This window comes from Narcine bancroftii, chromosome 9 (assembly GCF_036971445.1).
Source record: "Narcine bancroftii isolate sNarBan1 chromosome 9, sNarBan1.hap1, whole genome shotgun sequence".
NCBI classification, from domain to species: domain Eukaryota; kingdom Metazoa; phylum Chordata; class Chondrichthyes; order Torpediniformes; family Narcinidae; genus Narcine; species Narcine bancroftii.
Genome location: NC_091477.1, coordinates 43669031 through 43683720, shown reverse-complemented (window position 1 = coordinate 43683720; position 14690 = coordinate 43669031). Strand labels below are relative to the sequence as shown.

Sequence of the window (14690 nt, the reverse complement as noted above, 5' to 3'; positions counted from 1 at the left end):
CTGGATGCTGGGGATGAGTGCAATACACAAACATGCTGAAGAAACTCAGCAAGTCATGCAGTATCCATAGGAGGAGTATCCAACGTTTCAAGCATGGGCCCTTCGGACCTGACAAAGCAACCAGGTCCAAAAAGTTGGTTACCCTTTAGTTGTTGATGGATACTGCATGTGACCTGCTGTGTTTCTCCAGCATGCTTGAGTAATCAAAGGGATAGGTACAATTTGGGACCAAAAAGTAGTATGTACAGGAAGGATTAGGGCATGGAAAATGTACTTATTAAGTCCTTCCCATTTTAATTTACAAACATTGGATAAAGGTGCTGTCAAAAATCATTGCAATAGATTATGTAGTTTATATCCTTTATGTGCTAAACTTTGCTCAGTAGTTATTAGAAACCTGATTTTGAAATTCATTCTAGGTTGAAAGTGAGGTGGAAATAGCCTGGGAGCTGGCCATAATGTTCTAATCCCTTAGATATAGAGCTGATACCAAATGGCTGGAGAATTTTAAGTATTAAATCCTTGTTTTAAAGTGTAATAATTAACCCAGCCACTACAGGCTGATTAGTCTAACTGTTAGTAATGTTGGAAGCTTTTGGGAATGATAAAGGACAAATTAATGGGAAGTTTCACAAATGTTGATTAGTAAAAGGTCATCAGCTCATGTATGAAAAAGGCAAGTTGTGGTTTTTGGATAAAGTATAGAGGATTGCTTAAGGCAATTCAGCTGTTTATATTTTGTGATCTGTATGGAGTTTCAAAAGTTCTCTGAGAAAAGTGATATATAATAAATGTTAACAAAATTGTACCTCCTCTTATTACCCTTACCATAAACTCCTCAAACTACAAAAAGGCCTGTCTCCACTATTGTAACACCATTTTTTTTCTTGAACTATGGTAACTGTGAATATCTATTTATCTTTTTTATTTATTATCTCTTCCAATATAGTAATATAATGTATACTTTTTTAAAATATACAAAGTACCTATTTTGGTTGAAGAAAGTGAGAATTTTGATGCATATATATGGGGTATAATGTCTATAAACAACAAATATCTTTATCGTAACTTATCAAATAGAACAGTATATATATGAAATTGACTTTTAGATGATATTTAATGATACAACTGTATGAAACATTGGTTATAATATACAAGGATGTGATTGAATGGGAAGGCGATTCTCCAGAATGTTGCATGGGATTGAATGAAGAAAGACTAAAATAGGCTGAGTTTATTTTTATTGGAGCAATGAGGGGTGAGGTGTGACTTAATTGAAGTGGACAAACTTGTGAGGAGCATAGATATGTTAGATTGTGAGAAATTTATTTTTTTCACCAGAGTTGAAATCTGAATGCAGTACATGAGGATATAAGTAAAGAAGGTGCATTAAACTTCTATAAAATGCTGATGCAGCAATATTTGGAATATTTGACCACTTCTGGGCATTTCATTTTAGGAAGGGTATTGGCCTTGATGAAGAGGGTGCATAAAAATTTTTATACTTTAGTTCTAGGTGAGATCCTGTTAAATTCTTCTGATTCTGAGATGGCTCTCTTTGGAACAAATGTGTGAGAGGATTTTTTTTTTACAAGTGTCGACAGTACAAGAGATCTAGACTAAATTTACTTAAAGAAAAAAAATCTTATTATCTGAGGATCAATAACCAAAAGACACAGATTTGAGCTGATTGTTGGAGAACCAAAGAAGATGCGATGATAATTATTTTATTCAGCATATAATTATGATCTGCGTTATGCTATCTTAAAATGGAAAGGAAAGCAAGTTTAACCATGGTTTTCAAAGGAGTAGATGAGTGCTGTAATGAAAGTGAATGAATGGTGAAAGAACCAAGAATCCTTTATGCAGGATACACCAACACAAAGACATCATAAGTAAAATGGTCTTTTATGTTGCAATAATTCTATGAACAAGATACTATCAAATGATGGTAAATGTGTAAGACATCACTTGCCAGTTCTGTGTGCAGATCCAAGAATTATATGAATTCCCAGAATAATGTTTTTCAGTCTTTTATTGGTTCTAACAAAAAATTTTCTTGCTTGACTGTATTCTGGATATGTTGATATTAACCTAGTTATCCAATAATATAAGTGTACAATATAGTCTTAATGTAAAGACTTGTATTTTAAAAATTTTTTCGACGTATACCACAGTAACAGGCCATTTCAACCCTCGAGTGTGCCACCAAATTGACTCCCCATTAACCTACACCCCTGGTACGTTTTGAATGGTGGGAGGAAACTGGAAGCAAACCTTTTATAATTATTGCAGCATTTAGTTATTTTAGTGCAATGCCAAATCCTTTTTTTTATTTTCTAAAATTAAATTTCTTCATTTACCTGTTCTGTACAGTGCTGAGATTATTCAAAATATCTCTATTGTGAGTTTTTGAATTCCATAAAATGAATCTAAGTTTACCTGCAATTTATTATTAACAGGACCGGATAATTGATGCAGGTCCAAAAGGAAATTATTCGCGCTTCATGAATCACAGCTGCAAGCCAAACTGTGAGACACAGAAATGGACAGTGAATGGTGACACTCGAGTTGGACTGTTTGCTTTGTGTGATATTGCTGTTGGTAAGGAATAGTGTTAAAAATCAGGATTTTAGCCATGTGGAATTAACATGCAAACAAATTCAATCCAAAATTAGATGAACTGAGATTCCCATTAATACAGCAAGGAAATTTGTTTTAGAATGCTTTTATAGCCCAATTTTGGCATCTCTTTATTTGTGTACTGGAACTTTTTTCTGATTAAAATAATGAAAATGTGAGCATTTCCATGAACTCTTAAAGGCAAATCCAAAGCTTTTGTAGTGTTCTGGGAGCACCAAATGCTCTCCTGTTTCATTATTAGAAAATATTAGTAAGTGATAATTTGAATTATAGAGCCCACCATTTTCTTGTAATGTGAATTACTTTCAGTATGTTTTATAATGAAACGCCAAATGAAAAATGTACTCTTATTTAGTCTAATGCCATCAGAAAACATGATTACAACATTTGGAAAATTAGACATTGTTTGGATTAATTTATTAACAATTACACAAGGAAACCAAGTAAACCTAACAATACTGATGCTTTTACAGGATCTGAACTGACATTTAATTATCACCTAGAATGTTTGGGCACTGGAAAGACTGTGTGTAAATGTGGAGCTCCAAACTGCAGTGGATATTTAGGTGTGCAGCCTAAGGTAGGATCTGTAACTATTGAATTGCACCTGATTCAGTACTAGAATGTTTTGTAATGCAATGATTCAAATACAGATTTGAAGATTTATTCTCCATTTTCTACTTGAGCTTCCAGCATTATAAAATTTGAAATTTGTTATGAATTAGAATGACAAACCAAGAAAGCTGCAATTATACAACTTTTACATCTTCAGATTATCCCAATGCAAACAATAGCCAAGTAATACTGCCCTTTTTGTTGGAATGTATGGCAGTCAATTTTTACACGGCAAGGTCCTACACAGGGCAAATGTGAGCTTGAGCCGCTGAGTTTCTCCCACACTTTTGTGAACTACACTAAACCCCAGCATTTGAAGATTTTGTGCATACCTTAATTTGTTTTTGTTGTTATTGGCAAAATAATGAACATGGGCTAAGGACTTAGGAGAATCTGTTCTTTACTTGACATCACAGTTACTCAAACAGGTATCTTTCTTTGGCTTGGCTTCGCGGACAAAGATTTATGGAGGGGTATGTCCACATCTGCTGCAGGCTCATTGGTGACTGACAAGTCCGATGCGGGACAGGCAGGCACGGTTGCAGCGGTTGCAAGGGAAAATTGGTTGGTTGGGGTTGGGTGTTGGGTTTTTCCTCCTTTGTCTTTTGTCAGTGAGGTGGGTTCTGCGGTCTTCTTCAAAGGAGGTTGCTGCCCGTCGAACTGTGAGGCGCCAAGATGCTCAAGAAAATGCTGAACTGATCTATCAGAATAAATGAGGTGTCAAAATCTATATTGAACATAAAATTTTCTGATTCAAAGAGAATGCCTTACAGCTCCAGTGATCTGGGTTCAGTCCTGACACTATAGGAAGGATGTGGTTGCGTAGAGTCCCGAGAAGATGCCCATAATGTTAGCAAGATTGGAGGACCAGTTATGAGGAGAGATTCATTAGTTTGGGGTCATTTTCTCTGGAGCAAAGGAGACTGTTAAGTGACTGGATTGAGGAACATAAGAGAAATAGATAGTATTTTTGGAAAAATATTCATTTTAATACAGTTCACTCGTCCTAATAACGTTATTGGTAAATCATTCCATCTTTTCAAATCCCAATTTTTTTTTAACAATGGCAAATAATTTAGTTTAAACAAATTACTTACATTGTGACATATTTTAATTCCTAAGTATTTAATTGCTTCATTTTGCCATTTAAATGTTGTCAATCTTTTACATTATGAGTAATCCATATCCAGCATGGTATTACTTCACTTTTATCAACATTCACTTTATAACCCGATACTAACCCATACTCTTTTAATCTCTCATTCAACTTATTTAAAAATATTTCTGCTCTCGTTAAATATACTATAACATCAACAGCAAGTAAACTAATTTTATGTTCGTTCTAATTACTTCTGCCAATGGGTCAATCGCTAATGCAAACAAAAAGGGTGATAATGGACAGCCCTGTCTAGAAAACCTTTCAAGCAAAAAGAGTTGTAAGATTTGTTACTTTGTAATCACTTGTGTTTTTGGTTGATCATACAATGCCTTTATCCAGTTTATAAAAGTATTTGGAATCCCAAAAGCATTAAGTGTCTCAAATTTAAAAATCCCATTCCATTCGATCAAATGCTTTCTCTGCATCTAATGCTACCGCTACCACGGGAATCTTCCTATTTTGTGCTATATTTACTAAACTTAAAAATTTAACTATGTTATCTGCTGCTTTTCTATTTTTAATAAAACCAGTTTGATCTAAATTTATTAATTTTGGCCAGAATTCAACTAGCCTATTAGCTAACAATTTCGATACAATTTTATGGTCTGTATTCAATAATGATATAGGTCTATATGAAGAAGACTGTAAATAATCTTTCCCTTTTTTTGGAATTTCAGTTATTAATGTCGTTTTAAAAGATTCAGGTAGATCATAAGCATCTTTCATTTGATCTAATACCTCCATCAATACAGATATTAATAGCTCCTTAAACTCTTTATAAAATTCTGGTGGGAAACCATCTTCACCTGGCACCTTATTATTCTGTAGAGATATTAGAGTCGCATAAACTTATTTTTCTGAAAAATTCTCAGACAGTCTTATCTTTTTGTCCTCCTTTAACATCGGTAATTTAATTTGTCTCAAATAATCTCTTATTTTATTATAATCTCACTTAGACTCTGAACGATAAATTTTGCATAATAGTCTTTTAAATTATAATCTATTTTCTGCATTTTATGTTATCTGTTTCTTAGTTGCAATTATTGTTCTAGAGATCTGTTCCATTTTTAATTGCCATGCTAAAAATTCTTGGGCCCTTTCACCCAACTCATAATATTGTTGTCGTGTTTTCATTATCTCTCTCTCTCCACTCTATAAGTCTGTGCAACATTAATTCTTAATTTCTTCAACTCTTAACAATTTTCACTTCTCTTCATCTTTATGTACTTGAATTACCTTCAATTTCATTATTTCTTTATCTAATTGAGTTACTTCTTTCATATATTCTTTCTTTATTTTTGAAGAATAACTTATTTTTTAACCTCTCAGATGATATTTGTTTCAATCATTGCCCATTCAAGTACCAGAATTTTTCTTTCAAAACTTGAATAAAATAATACGTCAATTTCTTTGGCAAGGTAAGATGTCAAGAATTGATTTAGAAAAATTAATGTGGAAATTTGATCAGAGTGGACTATGTCTACCAAATTTTAAGAATTATTTTAAAGCAGCTCAGGTTTTTATCCTCCTGTTATCAACTGGACAAAAAAGAACTTGGATTCAAATAGAAATGAATAAAATCGGTGAAACTATTCCGGAGTTAATTTTGTATTGAGTCACTTAAAGGAAATAAAGCTTTTTCTGTATTGAAACATATTTTAAACATATGGAATAGAATTTATATTGAGAGAGGAATCAAAAATTATCAATTACCAAAAATGTTGTTAAAACAAAATCACTTTCTTCCTTTGACTTTGAATAATTCATTATTTGATCATTGGTATAGTAAAGGTTTACAGAGAATAAAAGATTGTTTTAGGATATTTTTTATTAACTTTGATCAATTAAAAGATAAATAAAATATACATAATCATTTTTTGCATATTATCAGTTAACAATGTATTTGCAAAAAAGACTGTGAGCAGATTTGAGACCCATAAACGGTCAATTTGATGATATAATAACAGATACATTTGTTGTTAAGAAATTTATTACTAATCTATATATAAAATTACAAGAGACTGTGAAGAAAAAAGATTTATATAAATCAAAATCTGATGGAGAAATATTTAAATATACAAATTCAGGAGGAGATTTGGTCAAAATTATGTTATGCAAGTGTTAAGATTACAGTAAATGTTAGATATCAAGTGGTCCAATATAATTTTCTTCATCAATATTATACTCCACATAAGTTAAATGGACTTAATCCTAATTATTCAAATAAGTGTTTTTCGATGTGCGAAAGAAATAGGGACTTTTTTGCATTCATTGTGGTCTTGTGAAAAAGTGGAAAAGTTTTGGAATGAACTGCTTTTATTATTAGGGCAAATTATGAAGATAAAGATACCAAAGGATCCAAGAATATTTTTACTTGGAGATATTTATGAAAAGGATATAAAATTAAAATTGGACAAATACCAAGAAAAATGTTTAAGTATTGCAATAGCAATTGCAAAGAAATGTCTAGTGATATGGAAAGATGATGGAGAAGTGCTGTGTAGATGGTATAATGAGATGCAAAATTGTATACCTTTGGAAAAAGTTACACAATTAAAAGAATCGAGTTGGAAAATTTTATAATATTTGGAAACTATAAATGGATTTTATGGATAATTTTCCGACCACCTCTTCTATCTTATCCACTCCTCTTAATTAGTAATTTTTAATAACAATTAATGATTGTATATGCTAATATTATTGTATATTAAATGGTAGGTGTTTCTTTTACTTTTGGGTGGGAGGGGGGTGGGGAGAAAAATATAAAAGTATTTTTTTGCATCTTTGGCTATAGATATTTGATCAATGTTTTATTCATTTTTTTCCTGTAATGATGCAAAAACAATTAAATAATTTAAAAAGATATAAATAAGTGTAGTCAGAATCAGATTGCAGTTCTGTCACTCTGACCTCTGAAATTGACATCTGATGTATTTATTACACATTTGGTGGTAGATGGGGTTGGTCCAGCAGCACTCCTAGGGAATAGCAGCCTTAGGCTTGATTTTGCAGAAACTCATGATGGCTTTAAATGGTTTCCATCCTTTCCTCTATGTAAGCTTCCACATGACTGTAGAAATGGATTGTCAAAAGATCCTTGAATACAAACTTGAGCTTTTCCACCGTAGAATAGTGCAGTACAAGAACAGGCCCTTAGGCTTATTATGTCTGTACTAATCATAAAACCAGTTTATTTCATCAACTTGCTCTTGGTCGACATACCTCTATTCCCTACTTGTTAATGTGCCTATCTAAATGGCTCTTAAAAATTACTATTGTTTCTGTTTCCACTACTTTCTCTGGCATTGTCTTTCAGGCACCTACCATTCTCCAGGTAAAAGCAAAACTGCTTTGCTCATAAATCTCATTTAAATTTTCCTCCTCACACCTTAAAAGTATGCCCTCTAATATTTGATTTTTCTATCCTGAGAAAATGACTCTTACAGTTTACCTATTTATTCATAATTTTATATACAGGTTGAACCTCTTATCCGGTGCTGTGTTGTCCAGAAACTCCCTTGGTCCGCACGTTTTGAATCTGTCGCTGTTAATACAAACTCCTTACAGATGGCGTGGGACTCGAACCCCAGTCCCAATCTGAATCTGCCGTGATTGGGACTGGGGTTCGACTCCCGCACTGTTTCTAAGGAGTTTGTACTAACGTCCCAACCGCTGGCGCTGTAAAGGGACTAACTGCTATGCTAACTGTGCTGCCCCACAGTATTATTTCCTGCTTTAAGCTTTGTTCTACCTTTGGTATGTTTACATAGGGGGTTCCCTTAGGGGTCATTTTCTGATTTCTGGCATTTTCTGTGGTCCAGCAATGGTCTGGTCCCGATGTTGCCAGATTAAAGAGGTTCAACCTGTACTTCTGTTAGGTCACCCCTCAGACTCCGACAAGAAAGCCATGCAAATTTATCCAATTTCTCCTTAGTTAATGTTCTATAATCCAGACAACATCTTGGTGAATCTCTCTCTATTGTCACCAAAAACTCCACATCCTTCTTGTCATGCAACAACCAGAACTCTGTACAATACTTCAAATGTGTCCTAACTAAAGTTTTACGCAGCTCCAATGTGACTTCAGACTTTTATATTCTGCATCTTGACCGATGAAGGCAATTTTACTATATTGCTTCTTAACTAAGTTGCGTTGCCACTTTTGGGAATCTATGGACTTTCACCCCAAGATTTCTCTATACACCAACTTGGTTGAGAGATACAAAATGGACTCTTCTGCACGCCTTGATTTCTTTTAGATTTTATGGGGCAGGTGGAACAAAAGACCCAGCATCTCTTTAAACCTGCACCAGAATGTCTTCCTGTTGTCTGAATGTCTTCCAGAATGTTCTTATCTCATCTGATTTCTCCAGAACAGTACAGCTATAACACCTTGCTTCAGGTATCTTTCACCTCCCTCTTTGCAACCCAGTTCTATCAGATATGACATACTTCTTCAAGTTGTTGCTTTCTGCTTTCAGTGCCAGTATCTGAAACAGGCACTTGAATAGAGAGGGCCCTACGAGGGATTGCAGATACTAAAATCTGGAACTATAAATAATCTGCTGGGCAAACTGAGCAAGATAAGGAGCATCAATGGGAGAGAAAAAATTGTTTATGCTTCAGGCCAGAACCCTTCATCAAAACTGAAAGTGCAGAAGAGAGTCGAATGCTATAATGTGGACAAGATGGGAACAATTGGAAAAGGGACAATGGGGATTGCTGAATCAGGGAGAAGTGAAGGATTATAAATGGAAGCAGTGGATTGACAGGGGTCAGGCAAAGGGCAAGAGAGGAAAATGGTCAGGTGGATGGAGATGAGTTGTACAGGATGGAGTGATGAGGAGAGATGAAGGCTGCCAGTGAAGGAATCAAAGATGAAGAGAAGATGATAATAGTGGTATAATGAGAGCTGATAGAGAAGCTGATAGAAAGACACATGGAACCAGATGGACCCAAAGTGAGGAGGTGGAAGAATCTGGGAGAAATGTGTGTGGAGGAGGATGGAGCCTGAGAGGGAGGGGGAAGAACATAAGTAGATAGGAAAAGGAAGGGGGCCTGAGGTATAGTCAAATCCAGGCAAATGGCAACCAGTGTCTATTGCTGAAATACAAAATTTCCAGAGTAAAGCCTCCTTAAATTTCAGAGCAAATATCATGACCTGCACTACTTCCATGTCGGAAAAACTTGCCAAAAAATGCACTTAGATTTTTGAATTATGCCTTATTAATTGCATGAAATAAGTTGATTTTTGTGGGAACACAACAATAATTACTGCTCCTCTGATAGAGAAAATGACTATTTTGAGAAAATTTTTGTGACTTCATGTATTTTTTAATAATGTCCCTTTTTATTTTAATTTCTGGTGGTTCTAAAGAATATACAGAGTTCTACAGATGAAAAGAAGGTCAAGAAAAGGCAAATGCTTCCAAGAAAGCGTAAGCAGCAATGTGAATTAGTGAGAAATCATGAGGAAGAATGTTTCCGTTGTGGAGATGGTGGGCAGCTAGTCATCTGTAAGAAGCCTGGCTGTCCTAAGGTGTACCATGCTGATTGTCTGGTCTTGAACAAGCGTCCTGCTGGTGAGTGATTGAACTGATTCCTCCAATTTGTGTGAAAGGAAAGGTGATAAATAAGGCTGTCAAACAATACTGTCTTAGATTTGTCCTAGGAATGAAAAGAATGAAATGCAATTTAATTGCATTTTTTAAAACAACAAAACACATGTTGACATTGTTAATCAAAATGTCAATACAGTAAAATTCCAATATTTCAGCGTACTCAGAAATCTGGTGCTGGACTAGCATATTTTCTAGACTTTTGAGTATTATTTGTATTACAGGTACACAGTCTTTTATCCGGACGTCTAAAATCGGGAAAGCTCCATAAACCGGCATTTTTTTTTCCTGGTGCTGGTACAGCAGAGGGGGAGAGAGAGAGACAGGAGTGCGACCTGGGCGGGGCAGGGCAGGGGGAGAGAAGGCAGCGCGACTCGGGCAGGCAGGGGGTGGGGGGGGGGGAGAGAGACAGCAGTGCGACTCAGGTGGAAGAAGGGGAGAGAGACGCCAGCGCGATTGGAAGTGGGTGGATACCGCAGCACAATTTGGGTGATCTTAAATCTGGGGCAGCTGGCTTTTGTTCTCAAAACTGGTAAAATCCGAAATTCAGAACACACTGTTCCCCAAAGGTTCCGGATAAAGGAATGTGTGCCTGTAATACTAACACATTTTGAATTCACTTTTTAAATGTTATACAATGTTGTAATAAATTTTCCAGTGAATCAGGCACGCTCAAAGGGCAGCGTAATTAGCGCAGTAGTTACGGCAACATGACTTCTGGGTTCAAATCTACTGCTGTCTGTAATGAGTTTGTGTGTTCTCCCTGTGTCTGTGTGGGTTTTCCTCTGGGTACTCCAATTTTCTCGAATGTTCCCAAGATGTCCAGTAGTGACTTTATAATTTTATAAATCGTAGGTTAATTGTATTTGGGCAGTGTGGACTAGTGGGCTGGAAGGGCCTGTTACCATGTTGGATCTTAAAAAAAAAATTAAAGTTCCATCTGTCATTCATTGGCCCACATTCGCAGATCTTCCACTTTCCACTCTACAACCAATTTTGGTGTCATCTGCAAACTTACCAATCATAGTAATCCAACCATTGTCAACAAACAATAGTAGACCCTGCGACATATCACTCTTCACAGATCTCCAACAAGAGTACCGCTATCCATGATTGCCCTCTGACTACTACCATCAAGCCAATTCTGTTTCCAGTTCTACCCTAGATCTTTTGTGATCTGGCCTTCTGGACCAGCCTTGCATGTAGACAACATCTACTGTCCTGCCCTCAATTTTTTTTGGTCATTTCTTCCCAAAAAAAATTCAAATCAAATTTGTGAGAGATAATTTCATTACACTTCCCTTTCCAAGTACTTGTAGACCCTGTCACTCAAATTACCCCAAGTCATGTGTGCACAACTGACATTAAGCTCACTGCCCTGTGGTGCCCTGTTTTCTAAATATTCAGATTCCTTATTTCTGAATTTTCCCAAAATTGCTAACAATTTTTTAGAGTGTTGATGTGCATAGCAGTTTGAATAATGTGTTACTCTTGTGCGAAAAATTTCATCCCGCCTTCTCAATTTAAGAACTTTTCCTTAAATATTTTCCAGGTATATGACCTTTTATAAATCGTTGAATGATTTATAATGTTACTCTATTTTCAGGATTATGCTGTTGCCATTCCATTACATCTTTAGTCAGCCATTTTTCTTTCCTGCCTTCCATTGGTTTAGATTAATTTCTTATTATTTCAGCAAAATGCTTTTTTTGTTAGAAAAATTTGCCAGAACTGTTTCACAATGTTTCCTTTTCTGGTTTAACCTTGCCATTCTTTATCCTCCTTAACCCATATCAAAACATTGAACCACATCAACATCAGCTTATTCCCTGAAAACCTATTTTGATTATAAATGCATTTAAGATAATGCAATCTTTTAATCAGATTGGTTGTATTTAGATATTCAATCGCTTTACATCAAATAACACAAGTCATTTGTTCTGTGCACTCAAGTGTTCTGACATCATAAGTCTTGTGGGTTTTCATATTCTGCATTTTAGTTCCTCTTCTGCTTATGTTGTTAAATTAAGAGCTCAGTTCTGTTTCCCCCCCATTCCTTGTTCTATAGTTCAAACCAGGAAATTTTCATTTCTATTTTCTCCCTGTTTGATGGATAATTCAGTTGAGCTGTATCTTGGCTCAAGGTGAGACATACTGATCCAGTTTTCTCAGAGACATTTTTAATTTGGATAAAGCAATTGGTTTTTCATTTGGAAAATTGAGTAATGTCATGAAACACATGATGTCTTATTTCTGCATGCGGTCTTCTGGTAGGTTTTAAATAGTAGCTTATCATTGTCATTCAAATTTTACAGTTTGTTCTTGAATCTTTTTGCTCGGATGAGCAATTACTAATGATGATTATTGTTGGTGTACATCATATTGAGAAACGTTTCTGCCTATTGTACACTTCTGATGACTCTTCCTGTTGTTTTATTAGGTAAATGGGAATGTCCATGGCATCAATGTGATGTATGTGGAAAAGAGGCAGTCTCATTCTGCGAGCTGTGCCCCAGTTCTTTCTGCACGGATCATAGGGATGGAGCGCTCTTCATCTCCAAGCTAGATGGCCGACTTAGCTGTAATGAACATGATCCATGTGGTCCAGTTCCTTTGGAACCAGGAGAAATTAGAGAAATCATGCCACCACCTAACAACCATTTATTCCAGACTTTGCAATCATCAGATTCATGAATATTCAGTGAATGGATTGTCTATTTATGGTGTCCATCTGGCAGGAGTGTGTTGTACACGTGGGTGGGGTCAACTTAGTTGACAGATGCAAGAAGCATAATTCCAATAGCTATAGGTTACTTCGAGTTAAATAAACTTGGACAGATGTAAAATTGAACCACATGTTCATCTTCCCAATATCCTCAGAACGATTGTTCTTTGGACATAAAACAGGCATGCTCAGGTCATGCAGAATATTGTTAAACCTACAGCAAGGCCAATTATTTTTTGATCCCAGTGAACCTAGTTATATGTAGCTTTTTAATGTGATGTGGTATAATGGTCACTTAACACAAGATCAGTAAATTCATTTAGCATGTTTTTGGAATTGTATGCTCAATCTAGTTCCATACCTAGCTGTAGCCAATCACTGAAAGGAATAGTTGATGTGTTGTAATCTGTGCATACTGTGGACTAGTAAATTCATTGAACTGATTAAATCTGCTTCTCGTAACATTTGTTTTATGACAACCATAGGAAATTTTCATTTCAATTGATAAATGAACATCATTATCCACCATTCAAAATGATTGCCTGGGAAGTAGATAGTACAATGTTATTTTTATTTCACTTCTCGAATCAAAGTCCAAATATAATCCAATTGAGAAGAATGAACTTCCCTTCTATGTCTTGTGCAGAAAAAGGGTTTGGAGCAATATCCTCTACTCTGGAAATGATCACAAAACAAGATTAGAAGCAGGAAACAAAAGTCTATTTCAAGTAAGGTAAAATTAGTGAGCCAATTAAGGTCCAAGTTTACATTATTTCTGAATCCAGCACTAATTGTTAATCATAATGTTCACTTAATAGAACTTAATTGCTGATGGAATAATAAAGCTGGGTATTGTTTTGAATTTAGCCTGGGCTATGCCAAACTTTGATGTACACAGGCAAAACAAGAACATTTTCTTTGTGTATTGGTGTGTTGAGATGAGCATACATTTACAAAAACAAATATTAGAGCAAAAATTATTTTTTTAGATATTGGTTGGAATATTAGCTGAGCTATGTGTTGACTTTTTTGTTGACATTTTGTTGCCACTGCCTTGATGATCAGATAATGTTACCGATCTTCTGATGTGATGTTTATTTCTTAGCCAGTTTCATACTAAATGTGTCATGTATTTCACTGAGAGGCGTTATCTCAGCTCATTTCAGTCAAACTAGTCAGTTAATGGTGAGGCACAAGCTTCTCAACTGGACAAAATTTGGCTTTTCAAAGTGACATTCAGAAGTCACTATCAGTGATTTTTTAAAAATATACAGTTTAATTCTGGTTTATTTTGTTTCTTCAACTTTATTTTAAAAACAACTGTTTAAAATGTTCCATTATTCAAAGAATTTTACATTTTATGAGAATGTTCTTTTCATTTTCTGGAAGTAAGATGCAAAACCAAGGAAATATTAGAAGTAACTTCAGCTCAAAGTCATTCTGTTGGTCCAACAGACTTCAAAGTGAACTTGAATGCCATCATAACATGACCAGTTAAGACTTTTCCATTTAAAACTGCTGTGCAAATAGATTTTTTAATCACAAGCCCTTCGAAAATAATGGTTTGTCTTTGACATTTTACAGCAATGTATAAATCTTATGTTTATTCAACGTCCAGTATCGTTTCTGAACACAAGAGATACAGCCCTCCTGGGATTTCACAAGTCAGTGTTCATGGTAACCATGTGAATTACTTTTAACTAATGGAGTAATGTAGGGGATTAGATGCCTTTTGAAATTAAGATTCAAATGTTTTCTAGTCTTCTCTACCAGCTGAATATATTTAGCCTCCAGAAATAAGCCTGGATATTTTCTACACTTATTACACAACATTGCCCTTTATGCAACACAAATTGTTTGTTACTTTAAAGCCAAAAGATTACCAATATATATTTTAAATGCAATAGTGGAGAAATAAATAATCTGACCT

At 35.1% G+C, this 14690-nt stretch overlaps 1 protein-coding gene across 10 annotated transcripts in view; it reads left to right on the top strand.

Moving 5' to 3' along the window:
• LOC138743475 (uncharacterized) overlaps positions 1-14045 on the top strand; it is a 192718-nt gene extending 178673 nt beyond the window's left edge. For all 10 annotated transcript variants that reach the window (XM_069898910.1, XM_069898911.1, XM_069898909.1 and 7 more), the window contains 4 exons: positions 2463-2604; positions 3117-3223; positions 9795-9999; positions 12476-14045. In XM_069898910.1, the coding sequence (XP_069755011.1) occupies positions 2463-2604; positions 3117-3223; positions 9795-9999; positions 12476-12729 (708 nt within the window). In that variant the 3' untranslated portion in view covers positions 12730-14045. The remainder of the gene's footprint in view (positions 1-2462; positions 2605-3116; positions 3224-9794; positions 10000-12475) is intronic.
• The last annotated feature ends 645 nt before the right edge of the window (positions 14046-14690 follow it).